This window comes from Aspergillus fijiensis (assembly GCF_003184825.1).
Source record: "Aspergillus fijiensis CBS 313.89 unplaced genomic scaffold BO72scaffold_1, whole genome shotgun sequence".
Classification (NCBI taxonomy): Eukaryota; Fungi; Ascomycota; class Eurotiomycetes; order Eurotiales; family Aspergillaceae; genus Aspergillus; species Aspergillus fijiensis.
Window position 1 is genome coordinate 830,306 of NW_024468977.1, and position 23,696 is coordinate 854,001.

The 23,696-nt window shown below is 55.2% G+C and overlaps 7 protein-coding genes across 7 annotated transcripts; 5 read left to right on the top strand and 2 right to left on the bottom strand.

Moving 5' to 3' along the window:
• Window positions 1-91: 91 nt before the first annotated feature.
• Window positions 92-2,438, bottom strand: BO72DRAFT_419067 (putative cell surface receptor/MFS transporter (FLVCR)). Its single transcript, XM_040942652.1, has 4 exons — window positions 1,877-2,438; window positions 1,700-1,812; window positions 1,269-1,617; window positions 92-1,207 (listed from the first exon to the last, which is right to left on the bottom strand). The coding sequence occupies exons 1-4, from the start codon at window positions 2,003-2,005 to the stop codon at window positions 305-307; spliced, it is 1,494 nt and encodes a 497-aa protein (XP_040806774.1). The 5' UTR covers window positions 2,006-2,438; the 3' UTR covers window positions 92-304.
• Window positions 2,439-3,624: 1,186 nt separating this feature from the next.
• On the top strand, window positions 3,625-6,722 carry BO72DRAFT_366673 (involucrin repeat protein; the record flags this gene model as incomplete). The annotated part of the gene is made up of 4 exons (XM_040940800.1): window positions 3,625-3,789; window positions 3,859-5,405; window positions 5,478-6,549; window positions 6,609-6,722. 4 exons carry the CDS (start codon window positions 3,625-3,627, stop codon window positions 6,720-6,722), a joined length of 2,898 nt encoding a protein of 965 aa, XP_040806775.1.
• A 436-nt stretch (window positions 6,723-7,158) lies between these two features.
• BO72DRAFT_523553 (uncharacterized protein) lies at window positions 7,159-8,859 on the top strand (the record flags this gene model as incomplete). The annotated part of the gene is made up of 1 exon (XM_040949787.1): window positions 7,159-8,859. The coding sequence occupies one exon, from the start codon at window positions 7,159-7,161 to the stop codon at window positions 8,857-8,859; it is 1,701 nt and encodes a 566-aa protein (XP_040806776.1).
• Window positions 8,860-9,726: 867 nt separating this feature from the next.
• On the bottom strand, window positions 9,727-12,568 carry BO72DRAFT_491254 (F-box and WD domain protein; the record flags this gene model as incomplete). The annotated part of the gene is made up of 2 exons (XM_040948176.1): window positions 9,727-12,206; window positions 12,322-12,568. 2 exons carry the CDS (start codon window positions 12,566-12,568, stop codon window positions 9,727-9,729), a joined length of 2,727 nt encoding a protein of 908 aa, XP_040806777.1.
• Window positions 12,569-13,641: 1,073 nt separating this feature from the next.
• On the top strand, window positions 13,642-13,980 carry BO72DRAFT_9737 (uncharacterized protein). The gene has a single exon (XM_040950847.1). It carries the CDS (start codon window positions 13,688-13,690, stop codon window positions 13,856-13,858), a length of 171 nt encoding a protein of 56 aa, XP_040806778.1. The 5' UTR covers window positions 13,642-13,687; the 3' UTR covers window positions 13,859-13,980.
• Window positions 13,981-15,170: 1,190 nt separating this feature from the next.
• BO72DRAFT_366729 (Rho family guanine nucleotide exchange factor CDC24) lies at window positions 15,171-18,220 on the top strand (the record flags this gene model as incomplete). The annotated part of the gene is made up of 4 exons (XM_040940802.1): window positions 15,171-16,145; window positions 16,212-16,460; window positions 16,576-16,762; window positions 16,878-18,220. The coding sequence occupies 4 exons, from the start codon at window positions 15,171-15,173 to the stop codon at window positions 18,218-18,220; spliced, it is 2,754 nt and encodes a 917-aa protein (XP_040806779.1).
• Window positions 18,221-19,696: 1,476 nt separating this feature from the next.
• Window positions 19,697-23,644, top strand: BO72DRAFT_473939 (pyridoxal phosphate-dependent aminotransferase). The gene is made up of 5 exons (XM_040947226.1): window positions 19,697-20,195; window positions 20,429-20,904; window positions 20,985-21,270; window positions 21,328-21,908; window positions 22,226-23,644. The coding sequence occupies exons 1-5, from the start codon at window positions 20,114-20,116 to the stop codon at window positions 23,543-23,545; spliced, it is 2,745 nt and encodes a 914-aa protein (XP_040806780.1). The 5' UTR covers window positions 19,697-20,113; the 3' UTR covers window positions 23,546-23,644.
• Window positions 23,645-23,696: the final 52 nt, after the last annotated feature.

Sequence of the window (23,696 nt, forward strand, 5' to 3'; positions counted from 1 at the left end):
GGGGCATTGAAATGCATAGCATCGCAGGCTCGCAGACTGAAATAGCACTATACACTGACAGGGACATCCATATACCAGGGTTCGCATTCAATGTCGGGTATCAATCATATATTCATCATGGGTCGTAGTTCACCTCCTCGCGGTCTATCTGCAAACTCCAGGCTGCAGATTCAGTGGGTGTGAATAATCACCAGCATTTGTCGGAACATGGCGACCGATTTGTGTAAGGGACAGGGCCTGTGCCCAGCCATGCGAGCAAAACACATACGCACCCCCCTACTACAACCGCTGTTCCTGCAACACACTATTGTCTTGAGGAGACCGACCACTTGAATCTGGACTTCCCTTTCTCGCCGGCACTGCCGGCTGTATCCCCGCGACGGATCGCGTCCGCGTCCGCGTCCGCGTCGTTGTCAATGGTCTCATCATCGTCCCCGACGACCTCCCCCAGATCCACCCCGCGATCCACGTCCAAGCGCCTGCGTCGCACGTCGCGGCCAAACAGCCCGATGCACAGCGGCAGCGGGGCCGCCACGGCCGCCACGACGGCGGAGAAGATGAGCGCGTTCCGCATATTCTCCGGCGGGGAGGCGTGCTGCCCGGCCTTGAGGGCGTCCTGCACGAGGATGAAGACGGCGCCCAGGAGCTGCCCGCCCGTCCAGCAGAGGGTGCTCCCGACCTCCGGGGAGAACGGGTAGGTGATCTCGACGAGGAACTCGAGCACGACGGGCAGCAGGCCGAAGGAGGAAGCACCCAACAGGGCGCACACGGCGTACGTGGGGCCGATGCCCGCGCGGCTGGCCGGGGCGAAGATCAGCCCGATGTACGAGGCGGCGACGATGGGGACCAGGATGCGGATCGTGGCCAGGTAGTGCTTGTACCGGTCCGTGATCGGGGCGATGAGCGCCGAGACCAGCAGCCCCACGACGATCAGGATGCCCCCCGCGATCCCGGCTTCGGTCTCGCTGGCCCCGTAGGGGCTGAGGATCTGGTTCAGCAGCGAGGAGACGCTGTTGAAGAAGCCTACGTAGATGGAGAAGGGGATCAGGATGAGGTAGAATTCGAGGGTGCGCAGGAGTTGCGTGACGGTTGGGAGGAGTGGGGTCGGTTCGCTTGTGTTGGTGTTCTGGTGGCTGGCGGAGGAGGCGCTGGGCGGGGTCGGTGGTGCGGAGGGCAGGATGAAGGATGGGAGTGATGCGATTGTCGCCTGTTGTTTGTGGAGGTGAGTGTTGGTCACGCGGTGGGTGGACAGAGGGTGGAAAGCTCACAATGATCGAGATGTACAGCACCATGTTGGGGACGTCGTCGGGCTCGGTGGCCCAGAACGAGTCGATGAGTTGCCCCAGAGCTGCGCCGAGGGGGTTGGCGAGCGTCGCCACGGCCGTCGCGCTCGTGCGCCCCTGATCGGAGAACCAGAGGTCGCTGTACCGGGTCGGTGCACTGAGACAGAATGGCTGCGCCAGGCCGATCAGGATCTGGCCGAACATGGCCACCCCGAATATCCCGCCCCGAGCTCGCGTGCCGGCATATCGGATCCAATTGCCGGCCAGCAGCAGAGAGGAGGTGATGATGATAGCGGGCTTGGGGCCGCCTTTGTTGAGGGTAAAGATGACGACGCTGGATGGGAGAGTCCCGAGTTAGGTGCGTGCTGTTTGGTGCCCATGCTATTTGGGTGATGAACTATGAGAAGTGAACCTACGGGCTGGCGGCGCAGAAGGCAAAGAGATAGCCGGTGCTCATCCAGTTGATGGCGCTCTCCGAGACCTTGAAATGCTCGGCGGCGGTGGTCGAGATCGAAGAGAAGGTCAACCACTGTCGCGTGATGTTAGAGCGTGGGTTTTTATTTTTGCTTTACATTTACGCACTTGCAACTTACATCCCAACTAACAACGATGTTCAACAGCACCAGCTGGATCAAACCCCAAAATCGTCGCTTGTAGACCTTGTAGACCGGTCCCGATGGAGGGAGCGCATTCGTCCCCGATTCAACATTCCTCGTGGCCATGATCTTATGTGGACACCAGAACCGAATGGAATGAGGAAGTGAAAATGAGGGGAAGAGAGATATCCGGGGGAGGGGAAACCCAGCAAAGATAAATGGCTGATAGGCTGGTTGGTGCAGTGGTGCAGTGGTGCAGTGGTTGATTCCCCGCGGTTACTTTATATTAAATCGCATGCTCGGCTGCTTGTGATTTGCGCGGCCTTTGCGGGCGCAATCCAGACAGGTTGAAGCAGATCAACCGGCTCTGGGGGGTTTGGGCTGTTTCAATTGAGCCGAAAGTCAGGCTGATTGTGGTTACATCTGGAGATGGATGTTACATCCTCTCCCATCTCAATTTTGAGAGTGTGGTTCTGGTTGCTATCATGGATGCTATGACGAATGAAGTTGGGCAGGTAGCCTCGGTGGGTTGAACCATGTTATATAAGAACCTCGAAGTAAGTCAGACAAAGAACTGGAACTGATTGAGTTGAGTCTCTTCCAGCAGCACATCAACAGAGCATACACAGACAGCACTGCCAAGGATGTTGAACTTGTAGTCTAATCTCGGTTCATCCCATCGAGTGTGATATGTAACTTACGTATCACAATCATCTGCGCGCGATATTTCCCCCGAAAATCCCGAAAGGCTGAGTGAGTGAGTGAGTGAGTGAGTGAGTGACTCGAGGAGAAGATCTTCGGCCGGCAGCTGCGTCATTCTCCTCCGGTCTTTCTTCACGATCACCCTTTTCCAAGAACTTCTTTCTACCATGTGGTTCATGTGGTTGAGAATTAAGGATGGCGGCAGTGGAGCTCAACCGAGGAATCCGTTGTTTCAGGGGAAATTCCGGGGGGGGGGTTAATAATAGAAAATCCAATCCAATCCAATCCAATTCAGAGGAGTTCTTCATGGACAGACAGACATTCCACTTTTTTTTTTTCGGGTGCCTGTCAAACTCCTGCCATGACAGCGGCTGGGGTCTCAGCTGCAGCTGGAGGAAAAAGTTGGGATGGCAGCCTGGAGGATGGGATGGGATGGAGGAAGTGAAGAAGGGATTCCCCAAGGGGGACAAAGGAATGAGAGCTGTCGAGGAGGATGGATGGATGGATGGCGTCAACTGTGAAGAAGAGCGATCGCATCGGAGCCATCCATCCATCTCTGCACCTGCACCTGCACCTTCCTGACCGATCACAGCTTGGGTAGTTTAAATAACTCAGATGCAGTCCCACTGAGTGGTGATCGCTTTAGTTCTTTTCTTGTATGCTCCGGTTGGCTGGTGCTGATCTTTTAGTATTCCTTCTTCGAGTCCCTCTCTCTCTCTCTCTCTCTCTCTCTCCCCCTCCGCTCCCTCTTCCTCCCCCCTCCATCTCCCTTCCTTGTACCAATTAATTCAGTCGTATTGAGCGTTTGTCTCTCCCTTACCTTGATATTTTCTGTTATCTATTTTCCCTTCATTCTTTCAATCTTCAAACGAGAACCCCTCCCTCCCTTCTCTGCCTTGGGGGGACGGTGTCCACGGCTGCCACTGCGGACGATGGGCCTTGCCTGTTGATCCGCGAGTCTCCAATTTAAAACACCCCGACCTGCTGCCTCAAGTCCCTCTCCCCGACATTCTTCGACATTCGATTCGTAACACATTACCACCATGAACGACGGCCTCGATGTCAGGTCTAGCCTGTCCTCGTACGGCGACCCCAGGCACTCAGCCTCCTACGGCGCTTCGCAACCGCCCCCAACCGGAGTGCTGATGAACGGCTACCGCAATGCGTCCGGACCCCAGCAGCCACTGGGCAAGTCGCAAGTCAACCCGGTTCGTGAGACCCCTAACCATCAATCTTTGGACATAATCGCATACTTATTCTCCATCGTGCCCCTGCAGCTGAACACGAACCTTCCCCGGAACTCCGCCGCACTCCACACCCATGACCCCGTCGCCATGTACCTGCTCACGGAGACCGCCATGAGCGACAGCACCCACTACGAGATCCTGTCGCTGGAGGAAGTGGAGGGACTGAAGAAGGAGCAAAAGTTCGTCAACAGTCGCTTGAACGCCGCGAAACGCAAACTGGCGTTGGAGACGAAGTTGCGCGATGCCGCCATGTCGCTGAGCCGGCTGTACACGCCCAAGAGCCCCTCCTTCAACGGCCGGGAGGACCCCGAAGCCTCCTCCCCGAGATCCCAACGAAGCCTGCTCGGACCCAATGAGACCACCATGGACAAGACGGACGAAGAGCTGGCGCTGAGCACCCGCAAGTGCGAGGAGCTGTCGCAGGAGATCTGGGACCTGGAGCGCCGCTTGCAGCAGGTCAATAGCCGGCTGCTGGAGCACACGGCTGGGATCCTGCAGATGACGCACAAGGGTCTGAAGAAGAACCTCAAGAATAATGTGCCCCACACCCCGGAGAGTCTGTCTAGCCACAACACCCGGGATAGTATCGATGGGTTTGATGATCGGAGTTTCTACAAGCCGTCGGGTCATCTGGAAGAGCCCGCCGGCCAGGGGCTGCATGGACTTGGGTTGGAGGCTGTTCAGGATACTGAGAAACGGTTGGAGTATCTAAGTGGGAGGGTGTATGACTTGATCCTACAGTCCAATCCTGCTGGAGAGCTCGAGCCCGTTCCGCAGCCGCCCCCAGGGGCTACCCCGACGGCAGCGATGGAAGCATACGTAGCCTATATTGAGAGTGGCCTCGAAAGTCTCAGTGCGCATCCCGCAGGCAACCAGTTTCAGACACGGTCTTTGGATGATGACTCCGGGCAGCAGCTCGGCGAGCTCAACGCGCGACTACATCAGATTGTCCAGCAATCGGGCATGCCGGGCGCCCAGACTCTACCTCCGCCGCCCGACTCTGCCAGCGCAGACCAGACGGAACATTTCTCCTACCTCCATGCTGGCCTCAGTGGGCTGGAAGACCGACTTGAGAAGCTCTTCGAGCAGAAGAGCATCTTGACCACTCAAATCCAACAGCAGCGCGAATTGAACTCCAAGTCCGACGCGGAGAGAGATGCACACATCGCGGACCTGATGCAACAACTGGCGCATGTCCGGAAAGACCTCGAATTCTCCGAGAACGAGGGCCAACGAACGAGAGATGATCTGGAAGACGCGATGAAACAAGTAACAACCCTGCAAAAAGAGCTGGCAGACCATCAAGAGCAGCACGTCATGGAGGATACATCGAAGGCTTTGACCACGGAGCAGGAAGCTCGTGCGCGCGCCGAAGCCGAGGTTGAACGCCTGGAAAAGGTCCTGGAAGATCTCAAGAGGGAACAGGGTGCTCAGACTCAGGCTCATGAGGCCCGTGCGCAAGCCGAGAGTGAGGTCGCTCGTCTGGAAGCCCACATTGGAGAAATCCAATCCCACCATGAAGCTCGCCTGGAAGAGCTCATCACAGCACGTTCCGCGGCGGAGAGTGAAATAACACGGTTGCAGGCGGCCCTTGACCAACATCAGAGCGAGGCTACCCAGTTACAGGCGGCGCTTGAGCAGCATCAGAGTGAAGCCAATCGGTTACAAGCAGTGCTCGATCAACATGGGGAGGAAGCCGATTCCAAGAGCAGAGCGCTTACAGAAGCTCATCAGGAACAGCTCCAATCACAAGCCGACACTCACACGGAGGAGTTGACGACCTTGCGCTCAAAGACCGATGGTGAAATCACGCGTCTTCAAGAGATTATTGATGAACTTCAGAGTACGGCAAACAACCAAGCGGAGGCCACGGAAGCCCAACAGCACGCCGAGCAGCAGATCTTGGAATTACAAACTACGCTCCAGCAGACCCGCAACGAGGCAGACGCCCAAGTCAAGGAGGCCGTCGACGCCCGAGCACGAGCCGAGAGTGAGGTTGCTCGGTTGGAAGAATCCATGGGTCAATTCCGCGCCAGTGTGGAATCTCAGCTGAAAGAGGCTACAGATGCACGCATCAACGCCGAAACCGAGGTGGCACGGCTAGAGACGGTTATAGGCCAGCTCCGTGCCGACGTTGAAGCTCTGGAGTCTCGCGTCACAGAAGTGACCGTGGCGCGCGCTGAAGCAGAAAACAACACCGCACGTCTGCAGGCTGAGTTGAGAGAGATGGAGGGTGAAGTCGTCCGTGCCCAGACCGAGCTGACGATGGCCAAGGCGGAGCTGGACGGTGCCTATGGGTCGCGAGCCCAGCGAGCGGCCGACATCGCAGCGAATCCTGCCATCCAGAAGGAGTTTGACGAGCTGAACACGCGAAACCTGGAGCTGGCCGAAGAGCTTGCAGCCCTCAAGGCGGGCAAGCCTGGTGGTGATCTCCAGCATCGGGTGGAGTTGCTGGAGAGAGAGCTCCGAGATACGGTGGACGATTACGAAGTAATGACCAAGGCCAGCATCGAGTTCGAAAAAGAACGCGAGCAGTTCGAGGGAGTCATTGATACCCTGCGCGACCGTTGTGAGCAACTGGAGACGCAGCTCAATGAAGAACGAATCAACTGGATGGGCAGCGGACGCGACGGCCATGAGACCACTTCCACCATGGTGCTCAAGAATGAATTCAAGAAGATGATGCGAGACACGCGGTCCGAGAACCTGAAGATACGCAAGGTATGTAATGGCACAATCCTCTCTTCCATGTGATTTCTAGCTGACAGCACCGCACATAGGCGGAACACGACGAACGCCGTCGGCTGGAGGCTCAAATCCGAAATCTGAACAAGGATATTGCGACCTTGACTGGCAAGCCTCCCCTGGGTCAGCCTGTCGTCACAGCCTCATGATCACGATCCTTCCCTATGTTTCATTTCTCTTTGCTTCAAGCCCGATCAATCGCTTCCAGCCGATTCCTAGGCTTGTTGTTAATATCCCTTTCCCCGTACATAATTTAGGCCCCCTCCTAATCTCTGCCTGTATATCCCACCCGATCTTGATGTACTGATTTCCCGGCCATTTCTCGGTACCTGATTTGTCTGTGTACATAGATTAGAGTCTATCAGCGAGCCTTGCATACATACCTAAGCATACATGAGTTGACTGTGATTGTCAACCTTTCCTCTGTTCCTTCTGCTCCTGTCGCGCCTTCCTTTTATACACGGAAAGCGCGACAGCCTTAATTAGACTTGCATCATTTCCAGCTTCGATCAACTTCTCGACGTCATGCTCCTTTCTTCTGCTCCGACCTAATTAGACGAATGCCTCCTATACTTTCTTTGCAGTATGGTTCTCCAGGATCAAGGGCAGGGGCATCAAAGTGATTTTCCTGGCAACGACGAGGTCTTCTCATCCGGACGAGCAGCTGCTGTTAGCATGGCGCGTTACTCCCACCTGGAATTCGCGGACTCTATTCCTAGTGAGGAGAGTTACATCTTCGACGCTATCAGGGCATATTCGAGCTCGGATGAGGTTTCGCACCGACAAGGCTCAGTTAGGCAAATACACCGAGATCTAGATAGCAGGCTAGTAGCCCACACAACGACCTTCCCTCCTCCTCCGACGGGGCAGGACACGGGGCGTTCACGTCAACCGCAACAACAACAACAACCACAGCCGTGCCGACAACCTCGATATCTTAGGGAAAAGGAAACTTCGTCTCCAGGCTGGCATCCTTACACTGCCAACAACAGTCGCATCTTGTCCGTCAACGAAGGCCGAGCAATCGTCGCAGCGCCCCAGGACGAGTCGCTGAAACCGAACCTCTTCGACGTCCTGCACCTTCGCAAACCCACCACCAGCCTCAATGATACGGACAAGGCTTCCAAGTCATCCTACTGGCCTGAGCAGGACTGTCCCGCCAATCCTGTGTATCCTGCATTTCCACCGCCCATAAGGTCGCCCACTCCGCCTGGCCTCCCGACTTTCGGCACCCCCGAAGCTGTGAACTATTCTTCCCAGTTCCAGGTTCGCTCGGCCACAGTGGGTGATAGTCAGAATCCGCAGGCAGCGAGTGGCTCGTCGAGTAGATTCTATGATGGTGGTGGTGCCTCCGGGCGCACGAGAACGGCGTCGTATGGAGACAAGATCCGAAGGATATTCAGCTTCACCTCTTCCACCCCTCCTCAGCCGCAACAGCAAGCACCTACTGTGGCACGAGCGGAGGATGGTACGGCGGTGCAGGGTCGCTTTCCTTACCGGCAGAGCGGACATGGTGTTGGTGTGGTCAGGCGAATGGAGGATCATGCTTTCCACCAGAGGGCGCTTTCGCCTGCCTTGGAGGAGAACACCCCCGATCTCAGCAGCCCCACTCAAGACAGGAAGCTTAAGAGAGAGCAGAGCAACAGTCCCCAGCGAGAAGTTCCCTGGCGCATGACCCCGGCATATGTTGGCCCAGTTGCGAGCCATCACTCGGCCCGCGGTCGCTTCTCTTCAGTGTCTCGCCTGCCTGCCCATGACAGCCTGCAGAGGCCTGGCTCGGCGAATACCGGTTATACAACGAGCAGGGTGGAGTCGTTCTATACATGCGCATCTCAGCTATTCAGGCCTGCGCCTTCGAGACAGCCTTTGAGCACCGTGAATGATCAGGCGTGCGAGATAGCACCACAAGAGCCGGTTGCATGCTCTCTTATCCCTACAGAATCACCCACGACGTCCGCCCGACCGGATCCTTGCGTTCTAGCCTGCAAACCGTCTGGCTCGTGGCTGAAGTTGCTATCAATAGGTCATTCCTGTCTCTCCTGTTGCTTGGGTGCCGGAAATGATCCAGACTCTGCCGTCTACTCCAGTACATCTTCGCGTGAGACATATGAGACTGCCCGGAGCCATACATCGAATGAAATCGCCGTAGAGCCGGATCGAGAAGACGAGGCAGCTGAAGCTCCAAATTCAGCTCCGCGTACGATACAATGGTTCTCCGAAGCATGGAAGTCAGTTCACGAATATGCCTTGCGGAATGTTGGCACCATCGGTCGGATTCTGGATTGATAATCGTCGACTGGGTGTTGCGGGGGGTAGGATGCTCAATAGCAGTTGCTTTTTTCCAGGGATCGTGGCAGATATCCGCAGAGGAGGCTACATGCTATGTCCACCCTGCGAGTGGAAGTTACTCCGTGGTGTAGTTCAAATGGCTGTTCAGGCTAGTTTTAATGTGATGCAGAGAAAGTGTGTGTGTGAAGAACGTACATATCCCTAAAAAGGTGCAACACCAACCGCTATCATTAAACTCATGTCATAGTTGTCTGGGAGAACCACAAAGAAGTTGGAAGGAGTAAGAAGTATGTGTAATGCAAACCAAGTAATTGAGGTTAACGTCATGAAATAAACGAGCCCCAGATCAGAACTCCAACTCCATCGCTCCAATAATGCCCCGCGAATGCTTTGAATGGATGATTCAACACGACAAAAAAAAACACGAAAAGAAAGAAAAGGACATAAGCGACCGCGCTATGAGTGATACATGCCGAATGGAGAAGAGATAGAGAAGAACTACCGCGCTTCCCACTGTTCTCGAACCGAACACCCCGGATCGTGAGATACGATGAGATAGCGAGGTGGAGAATTGAGGAGATAGAAAAGAAGCTTAGCGCGCGAGGAGGGTATAGTACTGTACTAGATGTACTGTACTTGCCAAGTCAGAGTCAGAGTCAGACCCAGACCCAAGCAATGATATGCAAGTAAGCAGAACGACAAACAACCGCGGCGATTCGTTTGTTTTTTTGTCTGGGAAAGCGCCAACTAGGTACGGTACGTTGCTTCTTCGAATCATCCCATCCCTTTAAGGCCTGACAGACCCACACGCAGAGTGACTACCATATCGACTATTCAGCCCTTTCACAAGAAGAAGGTAAGGAATCATAGACACATGAAGAAGCGGCAGGCCTCGCGCAGCTCCTCGTCGTCGCCGACAAAGTCCCAGCCGACGATGCGCGGGTCCTGACTCGAGCAGATGATCTTGTGGGCGTCGAATTGGAGCTTGAAGACGCGCGAGGTGGGGACGACGCTTGCGTCGCGGTCGTGGCGCGGGTGGTGGCGCGGGCGGGGGTGGGTTTGTTGTTGTTGTTGCTGTGCTGGGAGATGGGGAGGTTGGTGGAGGGCTGGGTTGATGATGCCGTTCATGGGGGGCTGGGGCTGGGTTTGTTGAGGCTGGGCTCTGGGGGTTGGGTTTGGTTGCGGTTGCGGTTGCGGTTGCGGTTGCTGCTGGGGTTGGCCGGCTAGGCGGGCTGTTAGGGCTTGTAGGGTTTGGAGGGGTCCTCCTCCTCCTGCTTGGGGTGCTTGGGATGCTGAGGTTGAGGCTTGGGCTGGGGCTGGGGTTGTGGGGGTTTGTTGGCCCTGTGTTGCTGCTGCGCCAGGGGTTTGGAGGTGTTGCTGCTGGGCGAAAGCGTTCGATCGAGCGGTAGCCGCGCGGGCGGCCGGGTCGGAGACCACGTAGGCGGCGCTGGTAGCTGCGTCCTCCTGTCGCAGGCGCTGGCCGACCACCCAGCGGCCTTCCTTACATTTCTTCCAGATGATGATGGACTCGTCGTAGGAGCCGGAGACGATGCGCGCCCACCGGCTGCCGCCGCCGCCGGGGGGGATCTTCGCGCCCAGGGCCTTGATGTCCCGGGGGTCGCGGGAGCCGGTGGTGTTCTGCGTGTAGCCGGCGCGGCGGAGGGCGCGGGGCCCGAGGTCGACGTTGGCCCCCGAGCGCTGCGCGTCGCGGAAAGCGTTGTCGACGGCGAGGGCTTCGAGGCGGAGAGTCTCCTCCGCGCCGGGCGGGTCGCCGAAGCCGGCTTGGACGGTCCGGACCAGATTGCCGTGGCCGTGGAGGCAGGCGACTTCGGCGCCGGAGGCGTGGTCGAAGATCCGGACGGTGTCGTCGTTGCTCCCGCTGATGATCCGGCGGTTGTCGACCTGCACGCAGGCGATGCCCTTCTCGTGGCCGATGACGGTCTTCTTGCAGGCGCCGTTGCGGAGGTTCCAGACCTTGATCAGCCGGTCCCCCGAGGCGGAGACGATCTCGTCCTCGTTGAGCTGGATGGCATTGACGGCGGCGGTGTGGCCGTCTATGGTCATCAGGAGGGAGAAAGGGGCGAGGCTCCGGATGTGGCCGTTGGCGAGTTCGGCTTCCAGCATCGGGGAGGGCATCTCCGCCGTATCGATTATGTAGGACGGATAGGTTACGCCGGTGCCGAAGAACATGCTAGGGTAGTCCTTGTCGGCTGGGGAGAGCTGGTGTCGGCTCCAGACCTTGATGAGCGTGTCCTTGGAGCAGGTTACAATATACCGCTCGTCGAAGCGAAGATTCAAGACGGAATCATCATGGGCAGCTGCGATCTCATGGAGCTTCTCGCCGGTGGAGAATCGCCAGATGATGACGCTTTTATCGCTGCTGCCCGAGATGATGATATCCTCCGAGGGACGAGGATCGAACTGTAGGCAAAGGACCGACTTTGTATGACCCAGCAGAGGTGGGTGCCACAGGCGCTTCGTGTCTAGATCCCAGACTCTTAGGGTTTTGTCCCGACTGCCACTGACCAACCATTTGCCGGTGAATTGGATCGCGTAGACGCACTCCTGGTGGGCCTCTTCCATGTGTGCCGGGTGTGGTAGTTGGAAGTTTGTGAAACGGCCTTTGGCCCAGTTTTCTTCCAGCTTTCTTCGTAGCCTGTAGAGGTGGAGCCAGTTGACTTTGGCCGCGCCATTGGGCATCCGGATCAGAAGCGATGAATTGGGACGGCGCGTAGCTGCTGACAATCCATTTCCACCGAGTTTGAGCTGAGTCGATCCGGAGTAAGATTCACGCCGTTTGCTCGGGCTTGTCGTCTGCTCTTCCGGAGAGAACAACGTCCTCCTCTCGGTAGACGCATCTCCCATAGGAAGGTCGCCTTCACTATCTGCCTCCTGCGCAGCATGCCTTTGCCCGTTTTCCGGCCTCGTTTTCCGACCGAGCGATCCGGTTGTCCGTGAGTTCAACCAGCTAGGTGGTACCCGCTTCTTCTGCTTCGGCTCCCCGCTATCCGGATCGGTATGCCTCGAGCGGGATTTCCGTAACTGTGGCGATGAAAGTCCCGAGTGTTCCTGCTCAAACGTGCGGACAGCGTCCATATCCACCCTCCAGCCTTCGTTGATGTAGAGGTCTTTCCACAGGCGCGAGTCCGAAATGCGATTGCGCCAGGCACGGGAGGCCAGGGAAGCCATCAGCAGTGTTTGTGGGTCGAGGTAGGAGAAGATCTCGGAGGTGATTTCGGGCGGGAGTTTCAGCACCGGATCCATGTGCAGGCGCGGCGCCAGGCGCTCGATCACGGAGGTCACGGTGGATGCGCGCATGGTGCGAAGAAGGTTATAGGCCAGCTCTGCATCACGACATTCACGATTGATTAGTATGGGAAGGTGATCGCCACGGCCCCAGTACGGTGGTAAGACATCCTGCGGGTCGGGGAATCGGGAAGAGTCCGTTGCTAAACTTACCAGCTCTTTCCGCCTCGCTGTGCGTGAGAACCCACTCTTGGAGCGTCATCCACTCATCTGACGCGGGAATCGCCAGGTCCTTCTTCTCGACCTGAGTTTTCGTCTCATCGGAGTAACCCTCGTCGAGCTTGAAGGGCGTCGACAGCGAAGGGGTGTCGGCGGCGGCGAAGTCGGCGGTGTGGTTGACGGCAGGTTGGAGCGGAGGAAGACGAGGGCTAGAAGCGGACCCCGAGGACTTGCGAGCCATGAGGACACACTACCTTGCAGGGATTCCTCGCAGTGTCTGATTTTCCCGTTTCCTTTACAGCAGAGAATCAATGATCCTGCATCCGACTTTGTTTCAAGTAAATCGATGGGCTGGAGAACAGCCGGTTGTCGCGAAAGGAGCTAGATCGGGTATTGCAAACACCACATGGAAAGGGATGGAGGGGGGCCGGGAAGAAGAGAGGAGAGTGTGAAGGTGTGAAAGACAAACCCCTGAGTTCGGAGGTAGTTCGGGGAGGGGGAGGGGGAGGGTAAAGGAGAGAATGGGTTTAGTGGATAGATTCGAGGATGACGGTGTATTGGGGGAGTTGTTGGAAGTGATGTCCTGTGGTAGTAGTAGTAGTAGCAAAGGAAGAGGAGAGAGAGAGACTGAGACTGAGACAGACGGTAGAGTCAGGCAGTAAACTGGAAAGTGACCTCGTCACGTCAGATTGACTCGATTGGGTTACGGTGCGGGTTGCCGAAGATCCACTCCGCCTTCACTGCACATTGGCTGGCTTTGGAAGTACATCCATGATGTACGGAGTACATCCCCTTGAACAAGAGTATAACTACTACAGCGAAATATACTATAGTTACTACAATGCACTGCACTTCCCGCACTCACTGCACTCACTGCACTGTCAACGTCCCTGTTTCATCTTACTGAGGTAGACCGTTGCCCCTGTGGATACCTACAGTAAGGAGAGTACCAGGTAAGTTAGCGGACGGGATGCAAAACAAATAGCCCTGTAAGGAACACGGGATGTGAGTCTGTGAGATTGAAGCACATGAAGATCCATCATCTTGATTTACCATCAAAGAAAGATTAGTTAACTAACTAACTAACTATAATCAGTGAGTAAGACAGAATGGCATTCACAACGGCTGCTTACCCTACGAGGCTGTCAGGTTTTGGTATGTCTTGGATGGTATTCTCCTTGATAGTCGGTCAGCATCGAGCCATGCTCGAGTATGTGAAGATGATACCCTTGTTCAATCCCAAACTGTTGGTGTATGAGAGAAGGTTTTCTTCATGCAGCAATCCATCCTTCGGCTTCATGCTTTCCAATCCGCCTGGGTGGAACAATCAGAATAGAGGCGCGTAGAAAAATGCAGGCGGATGATTCCCTGCGGAGATCATCCATCATCTAACTACAACTTTTACTTCTTTCTACACCTCATCTTTCTTTCCTCCCTCCCTCCTTCAAGTATTTTGCCCCCTCCTCCTTCTCCTCCCTCCCTCTCTTTCTCTCTTGGTGTCGATTCTCTGTCAATCTCCCACACCTCTTGATTCTTCCGGTCGGTTCTTCCCCCTTTCTTTTATAATCTACAGCTACCGATCGATCTACAATACTTGGATCTCCTGCGTCGGGGGGGTGGAAGCTGACGCGCGCAGCTAGCTACTACCAGGTAAATTCTTCCGTTCACTTGACTACTGCTCTCTCCTTTTGCCTCTCGTCCATCTCATACTTTCGCTCTCAGCTCTCTCTTTCTACACCCAAACTTATCAGTCTCCCTCCTTTTTTTCCTTCTTCCGCCGCGGGATTCTTTTCCACCCTTCCCCCCCCCCCTTCTTTCTCTTTCTCATATCTACTTGTTGCTCTTCTGCTTCATTTCCCTTCCTTAAGATTGAATTTGTCATTGACCTCGTGCATTGGGACTCCCTTTGCTTTAATCTTTGGTGTTTCTTTGCCTCCCGCCGCGGCTGTAACACTACAAGACCACAACCAACTATTCTCTAATCTGCCTCGACCCCAACTTCAGCTCGCTTGGTTGAGGGGCAAACCCGACGACTGACTGATCCATTCCGCCTTTCCCTTCTCCGTCTCTCTTCCCCTCTCTCTTCTCGGCTTCCTCCCCCCTCATCATTGTAACCACAATCAGAAGCACAACTCTTGTCTCCATCCCTCCATCCCTCCCTCCCTTTCTACCACTCCTCTCCCTCCCCTCCAAAAGTCAACTTGCGCTTGCCTGCCTGGCTGCAGCGGCAAACCCCACACCCGCCCTCTCTCTTTTTTTTTGGAATTGTTCATACAACAATATCATTTTCCCCTTTGGCTTACCTTCTCGGCCTTCGATCTTTACTAATCTGCATTTTACTCGACTTAAAAGAAAAAAGAAAAAGGAGGGGCGCTGTCTTCAGCAAGGGCCGGAGATTTAAGCCTGGCACCCTTCGCCGCGCTAAAGAAAGAAACCCCAACCTATTAAAAGATCACAAGGAGAGATTTCGTTCTGTCGTGATCGCCTCCCCGCGCGACTTTTTCTTTCTCGTTCAAGAGGTACTTATCTATCCCCCGATCGGCTCCTGAGTCGAGACACGGAAGACCAGCTTGCGGATAAACTGACTGACTCACTTAGGGATAGTGAACCGTACCACTATCTCCACTCTAAGTTTCCCTAGCTGCTCGCTTGTTCCCATTCATCCCGCATCGGTCCACCGGCTCGCCTTCATTGATCCATGCTCCTCTTGCTGTTCCCTGTGCAACCACGCCTGTCGCTCCCGTCCACGCCCGCCTGCCCTTAATCTGCTGCGCAGATTCGACTCCCCCCCTCAACCTTCGCCCCCCCTCCCCCAGTCCGGTCCCAGTCGGCCTCAATACGCGATGGCTGAGACCGTCATCTCAAATGGCGGTCCTATCGCCGAGGACAACATCATCAACCGCCGCGGCGGTGAATCCATATACCAGAGCTGCGTCAACCTCAAGAAGCGGTTAGCAGAGGTGCCCAACTTCGAACCTCATTTGCAAGAGATGGAGGAGGCGGACCTCGTGCAAGGCAACACCGATCCCGTGGCCTCGCTGTGGAATTGTTTGCGGAATGGATACCCCCTCCTGGCCATCTACAACGCTTCGGGCCCAGATGAGAACCTGGAGATTGATCCCGCCAAGGTGCCCGAGGCCAAACGACCCAAGGCCGCCACCTTCAAGTTTCTGCAGGCATCGCTGCAGGAACTAGCGTTTCCTCAACAGGATTGCTTCCTAATCACCGATCTGTATGGGGAAAATACCACCGGCTTTCTCAAAGTGATCAAGATGGTGAATCGTGTTCTGGACATCCTGGAGATGCAGGGACAGTTAAAGCGACCGTCGGACGAGGCAGCACGCGCTCCGGTGAAAGGCGCCGTGAAGCTGACAAAGCGAGAACACATTCTCAAGGAGTTGCTGGAAACGGAGCGCGACTATGTCCACCACTTGCAGAATCTCCAAGCCTTGAAGAAGGAGTTGGAAGAAACGGGAGCCCTAACAGGAGACCATAGCCATCAAATCTTCTTGAACCTGAATAACCTCCTCGATTTCGCACAGCGATTTTTGATTCGGATCGAGCAGCACTACGCTTTGCCAGAAGAGCGACAGAACTGGGGCGAACTATTCACACAGCACGAAGAGGCATTCAAGCAATACGAGCCTTTTATCGCGAACCAGTTGAGATGTGATGAGGTCTGTCTGAGAGAATGGGATAAGATTCGCGTGGCCCCGCGATCCCTGGACTTGCAACAAATGGTGGCGCAACCCGCAACGCTGAACGGCTTTTTCGTCAAACCTTTCCAGCGCCTGACGAAGTACCCTTTGATGCTCAAGGTATGGATCCTTATAGTGAACTACAAATGAACCTTGTCTTTTTTCATGCCGCTAATCGTCCCACAGGAGCTCGGCAAGCAGATGGAGAACCCCGATCTCCAGAACGATATCCAGCGGGCAATTGATGCCATCCAGTCGGTTTTGGACTCAGCCAATGATGCGATTGACAAGGAACACCTGCAGACAGCGGTTAAAGACTTAGATGACCGCGTTGATGATTGGAAGGCACTGAAAATAGATGCTTTTGGAGATCTGTTACGATTCGGCACGTTCTCCGTCATCAAAGGTGACAACGGAAAGGATTCCGAAAGAGAGGTTAGTATACACTCAAATCGCCTCGTCCCTATTAGAGGAATCCAGCGTGGATTCAGTCGCTTTAAAGGCTTGAGATCCGCAGGCTGACTTCGGGAATCTCCTTCGCACTATCTAGTATCATATATACCTCTTCGAGCGGATTCTACTATGCTGCAAGGATATCAACCCTAACAAGCAGAAGACAAAGTTGATGGTCGGAAAGGACAAACCTGCCACGACTGGCAAGGGCAAACCACGCCTTCAGCTCAAAGGCCGCATTTATATGGCCAATGTGACGGATGTCCTGTGTATGCCGAAGCCAGGTATGGTTCTATCTTTCTAAACATCCCATCTGTCTTTGTTAGGCCTCTGGTCATATGCCCAAGGACGCCCATAATGTAATTATATAGCCATGTTTCTGACTTCGCTTCGCGGCAGGATCATATCGAATCCAGATCTTCTGGAAGGGCGATCCAGGTGTCGTCGATAACTTTATCATTCGCTATCAGAACGAGGATGTCATGCGCAAATGGAGCAGGGACATCGAAGCACAACGAGCAATCCAAGCGGAACAGCGCAGCGCCCGCAATACCAGCACATCCGAAACTGAATTCACGTACATGAAGTCCATGGCCAACATGCCCAATCCCTACCAGCAGGAGTATGACGAAGAGCAGGCTGCAACCAAGGAAGCTGCTTTCTTCTCCGAGTTTCCCATGAGTCGGAACGCCTCAAGCACGAGTCTCCGGACTCGTTCAGCAACAGGCGGCAGTGGCAGCTCTGGTCCAGTTGGTCGCCCGCCTCGCTTTCCTGTGCCTGATCCCAGTCTGTCGGTACATACGCAGTTCCCCGGGGGCAGTATGTCACCAGCTGAGAGGAACGCCAACTCTTATTTCTCCCCGGTAGCCGAAACCCCATCGACCAGGTCCAGTTCGCAGTCCACCGGCTACTTTAGCAGCCGACAGGCCACGCCTACCAACAACTGGAGCGAAGACCACCCTCGCTACACGGCCCCTGCCTTGTCTCGAGCTACGTCCAGGGATGGTCCCAACTCCAACCCCTATTTCAACGGCGCGTCGAATGGACGAAGTGCTCAGCGTCCCTCGCTACCTCCCATGTCAGGAGGTTCCGCCCAGGCAGCTAATGGCATGGCACAGCGGATGCGGTCCGCTAGTAGTCCCGATATTCACAACGCCGAGCTCCGTCGGTATATGCAGTCGATGGAGACTGTTCCTGTCCCACCTATTCCCGCTCATATGGCCAGCATGAAGGCGCCAGTCAACCGCAGCCAGAACAACTCCCCCACCTCCAATACTCAACTTCCCATTCGAAACGCCAACCACCTTAGCAACTCGCAACATGTCTCTCCCACCCATTTCAATGAGCCTCAATATGGTGATCACCGGCCCAACACGTCAGCTACCGATCAGCCAACCTCTCCCCTGAGCTATGAGCCCGACGAGGAGCCACTCATGCCCACACAGCTTAAGGTGAAGGTCAACTTTGATGATAATTACGTTACGTTGGTTATTGCAAGCAACATCATGTTCCGTTCCCTGATCGACCGAGTCGACGCCAAACTGGCTCGATTCACTACCAAGTCGATAACGAGCAAATCAGTCCGACTCCGATACCGGGACGAGGACGGAGACTTTGTGACCATTGACAGCGACGAAGCGGTTCAGTTGGCATTCTTGGAATGGCGGGAGCAGCAGCGTGATATGCTCGCCCGGGGCCAAGTGGGGGAGATCCAACTGTACTGCCAGGCAGTCGAGACCTAGGTGTGCCAGAGCTGCAACAGAGCCGCAGCAATGTCAGACGCTTTGACATGGCCAGCTTCCCCTTCACCGCTCTTTGTCTTTCTTGCTTTGTTCTTCATTTATTCCCCCTTCTCGCCTCTGTTCGTCTTGTGTTTCTCAATTACTGCCAATACCACCTATATTGTATGAGTTGGAAAGAGAAGAGACACCGATTGCCAAAACCATTCGCCGGTGCTGTCTCCTGGTTGCCTTCCGACCCTCGTCGTTCACTGGATTGGCCTTGAGGCTCTGGGAAGTCTCTGATTCTTGCATGCCATGCGCCTTTGCAGGGATCATGTCCTTGGCTAGGTTGCTGCTCTGCTTGTTCCATTGCATGGAGTCGTGTCTTAGGAATTGTGCTGGATCATATCATGTCGATTTACTGGGAATGTCTTTTCTGCGGCAATGTTGATGACTGTTTGATCTGATCTACATGACTGCATGATGTATGTATACTGCTATTTCTTTTCACGCATACTGGCTTGCGGGTTGGAAAGACGAGTTGTACAGTGTTCCTGCATTTTCATTTGAAGCTTGCCTGTTGTGTCTTGGTTGCGTTGGGTCGTGTCTGACAGCGGGTTGGATACGACGGTTGGGAAATATGGCCGGAGTGCCTCAATCGTAATGAAATAGACTTGTTTCCTCCCTTCTTTCTTAATTGAATAGAGTGTACAAATTTAGCGTAGGGCCTGCCACTTTGTGTGACTGTTGAGTGAGGCTTGGGCAGGGAGGGGCAGGTCTATCAGAGAAGAGGGGCAAACAACAGGATGCAATGAGACTTGTCCAAAAGCCACACACCTCTCTCTCTCTCCTGAAATTCATTCTCCCCTTGGTTGTTCGAATTTAATATACGGGTTGGGTCTGTCTCTCTTCCAGGGCTGAAGGTTGCACAAGAACCGGGAATTCGGGTCCCATCCGAGTGTTCCACTTTTTATTCCACTCTTTTCCCATTCCATCCTCCACCCGTCGATCGGGACGGAAATCGATGCGGTCTGGACGGGAGGATTTCGAAAGAAAAGGAGGATTGGATGATTTGTCGTGTTCTTGTATGCTACTATGCATAGTGACAACTTGGTAGTGAGGCATTTATCATGTTTCAAAACCCAACAGGTGCGCACGACCTCCTGAGCGAGTTCCCCCGACCATGCGGGATTATCTGAGTCTCTGTATCGATTCAGGGGGGAGGGGAGATGCTTGACGTGAATGAGTTTTGAGGGATTGACCGTCTCGAGGAGTCGGACTGCCAATAGTATGACGGCATCCGACGTCGGAAAAGGATGATGATGTGGAGGATGCTGACTAGTTCATGGCGGTGGACTGTGGACTAGTCACTAAATTAGTTGCTGCTTATGGCTTTCATGATGCTGATGGTTGGTGGGGATTGACTGAAAGGAAGTCTGAAAGAGTGCCTGGTTGTAGTTACTAGTAGAAAGTTGGATCTCCAACTCCAGTTGGAGGCCTTTCCCTTCCCTTCCCCTTCCCTTCCCTCGAGTTTGTTTGTCTCTGCCTCGTCGACCCAAATAACTCAGGCCGCCTTTTTTCTTTTTATTTTTTTTCTTTCATCTCCTGCATTTCCATTAACAAATTGTTTCTATTCTTGCCTTATATTATATTATCATTCCCTCCCCTCCACCTCTTGTTCGTCTCATTCCTCTTCTTTATCTTCTTCTCATCGTCTCTGACATTGTCTAGGACTTCCAAGGCAACCAAGCAGACTGGTGCTTTGATTCTTTTCCCACTTACACTTTTGTTGCTCTCTGACATCGAAGGTCGAGAAATCGCCACCGACTTTTTTTCCTGCGACCCCTGTACTGTACATTTAGTGCGTACATATAGTCGATAACGCTAGACCCCTCTCCTGCCAAGCAGTCCATCATGTCTTTCTCCGGCCGTCGCGTCAGCATCTTGCGCCCGGGAAACCGTCGGTTTTCTCTGGGCAAGGAATTGTCCGAGAACGGTACGTCACATTGATTTTGATTGTTGTTTTCCCCCCTTTACTCTGCGCCTCGGAATGGTGGAGTCTATAGAGCGGCGATTGTGCCGCATCTCGGACTTGGAACCAGAGGAGAGGGGAATGACACATCAGTGTTAGCGGGGCAATGCCGACGACAAAGGCTATTCTTCTAAGGAACAATGGTCTTTTAAGCTATTTATTACGTGCATGCCATCTGACGGATCTCGCCCTTGCAGAACTCCGATCGGAAACCCACCGGCAATTCCGCAGCGCCCATGAGGGTCACCGTCCCCATGCCGGTCTCGATGCCTCTCGTGCCTCCACGGGTGTCGTCTGGTGCACAGAACGTGCCACTGAGCACGGTTACGCAGAGGATCCCTCTGCCTGGGCGAACCTGGGCCAGGGTGCCCCCGAGGCCGACGATGAGATCGAAGGCAGTTTCCCCCGTCCTACGAGCATCCCCATCACCTCCGCCGCCCGCGAATACGGCCCGACCGCCGGTATCAAGCCTCTGCGCGCCGCCGTCGCCCGGTTGTACAACGAACACTACCGTCAGGGCAAGGAGAGCCAGTACACTTGGGAGAACGTCTGCATTGTCCCCGGTGGCCGTGCTGGGTTGATCCGTATCGCTGCCATCCTGGGCAACTCCTACCTGTCTTTCCCTATTCCCGATTACTCCGCCTACTCGGAGATGTTGACCTTGTTCAAGAACGTAAGTGTGCGACACGGCTCCGGCTCGTCAACAGCGATCAGCCAGTGGCGTTGTTAGATTCTGACAAATGTGCTATTTAGATCGCGCCTATCCCCATTCCTCTTGCCCAGGATGACCACTACCACATTCACCCCGACAAGATTGCCGAGGAGATCGCCCGTGGTACCTCCGTTCTCTTGACCTCCAACCCCCGCAACCCCACCGGTCACTTTGTTGACAACGAGGAGCTCGCTCGCATTCAAGACATTTGCAGAGATCGCGCGACACTGATCCTCGATGAGTTCTACGGTGGTTACAACTATACCACGGACTGTGACGGAACCACGATCAGCGGTGCTGAGCACGTGGTGGACGTTAACCAAGATGGTTCGCTAGCTGACCCCTCCTGAACTCTGGGCATGCTTTCGATGCTGACTATGACAGATGTGCTCCTGATTGACGGTCTCACCAAGCGTTTCCGTCTCCCGGGATGGCGTATTGCCTGGGTTGTTGGCCCCAAGGAGTTTGTGGATGCTCTGGGCTCTGCCGGTTCCTACTTGGACGGTGGTGCCAACGTGCCCTTCCAGGAGGCCGCCATTCCCATGCTCGAGCCCGACTTGGTGAGAGCTGAGATGAAGGCGCTGCAATCCCACTTCCGCGAAAAGAGAGATTTCGTTCTTAAGCGCCTGCACGAGATCGGCTTCCGCGTGAAGGATGTCCCGCAGGCCACCTTCTACATCTGGCTCGATCTCACCTCCCTGGAGCCTCCTCTCCCCAAGGAGGCTAACATTTCCGACGGGTTGAACTTCTTCAATGCCCTTCTGACCGAGAAGGTCATTGTGGTTCCCGGTATCTTCTTCGACCTGAACCCCGCCAAGAGACGTGATCTCTTCGACAGTCCTTGCCACCACTTCGTTCGTCTGAGCTACGGCCCCAAGATGGATGTCCTGAAGATGGGTCTGGATGGTATTGAGCGGGTCATCCGCCGCGCTCGCGCTCAGTTCGAGCCCAAGCCGGAGGACGAGGTGGCCGTGGAGGATGATTGAGGGGCTTGCATAGATTTGAACCGTTCAGCGTTATGTGATTTGTAGAGCAATAGATTGCATGGGAGGTAGATGAATATATACACATTGTTAATGCCATCGTCTGCTCACCAAGCGCCTGCAACTGCCGTAGGGGTTAGGTTATTTAGTGATGTGTAGTTAGTGATGTTTGGTGAGGTTTAGTAATGTTTAGTTCGTTAACTATAACTACCTGGTATCTATCGATGTATCACGTGACCCGAACCTCCTTTACCCGGTCGGGGCCCCTTCCGGAATCCGCATCCCTGACATCTTCCCAGCCAGCTCGTGCCTGTAACTCGAGCGGCGCAGGGGCTGACAATGCGCGATATGATGTGTGCGCGATTATGGCCCTCAACCTCCAGCGCTTCCTCAACTTGACATTCTTTATCTTCCTTTCGGTGATCCTCTTCTTTCTGATCATCCTGACTCCCGCCGACGCCATTTACCAGTGCTACATCACCCGCCGCCTCACGAACATCTTTATCATCACGGGCGGCTACGTCGTTACATTCATTCTCGCCATCCTCATATACGCGACCCGTCTCTATACCAACCGTACCGTTCTATCCGGCATCCCCAAGGCCTGGATCCCCGTGGAGAAGGAAGATGTGGGCAAGAGCGTGCGACGACTGGTGAAGGAGGGCCTAGCCCACAGCGCGATCATCGCCTACCAAGCCCGCCCGCGGGACCTGGCCGCCGACGGGGATGCCTTCGCCAACTACGAGTCGCTGCTGATCGACCGCGACCACCCACCCTGGGGTCCCATCGAACACCCTGGCTGGTCGTCGCCCTCGTGCGCGGATCTGCCGGACCTCCCGTACCGGACCGTGATCCAGGAACTGCCTCACCTGATCGAAGCCAAAGCCGTCTCCCTCGCTCCCCCCGACCCGATCTTCGCCGGGGTGCATCAGTCCCTCCGCGCGCCGTTCTCCGACGCCGATGAGTCGTTCCCGGACACCCGGGTGGTGGAAGTCCTGCGGCGACCGGTCTCCATGGGCCTGCGCGCGTACCTGCAGCACCTCGTGTCGCTGGATGTCGTCCGACCGCCGGAGGTGGGCGCGGAGTTCATCGCGCGCTACGAACGGGCGCGCTTCTCGTCGCGGGATCTCCACGAGAACGAGTTCCGGGAGCTGATGCACGTCTTTGCGGAGCTGCTACGGAGCATGACGGGGCTGAATCCGCGGGTGCTGGCTGAGCTGCAGGCGGCGGAGGAGGAGGACGGAGCCAGCAGTCAGACGGAGAGCGAGTCCATCATCGGGCCCTCGGACGAGGAAGGGGAGACGGAGACCATCGATTCGTTTCAGGATAGTGAGGGAGTGTTGTCCCGCGGGCGCAGCAACAGCCTGCGGCCGTCGAATGCCTCGTCCTGGGATGCCCGGTCCGCCGCCAGACAGCACGGGCGCTGGTCGCCTGTCTGGTCGCGGCGGCCGAATACGCGTGGTCGGGCCATGGAGCCGCCGCGGACGCCATCGATGCGCTCGCTTAGGCGACTGCCGTCCAACAGCTCTGGTGGCAGCGTCATTCATTTGGTGGAAGCCCGGGGACCGTCGGATCTGCCGTATGCCTTTAATTTTGGAGGGTCGAGGGAACGCCTTTAATCCCGAGTTCCGAGCCCCCCCCTGCTAGTGGTGGGGGAAAGGAAGCTAGTTTAGATTTGATAATTAAATCCGAGGAGCAAACGCAATTCATTAGTTTCGTCATACTCTCATTGGTCTTGTTCTATGTCTAGGTCGGACGGTCTCCCCCACT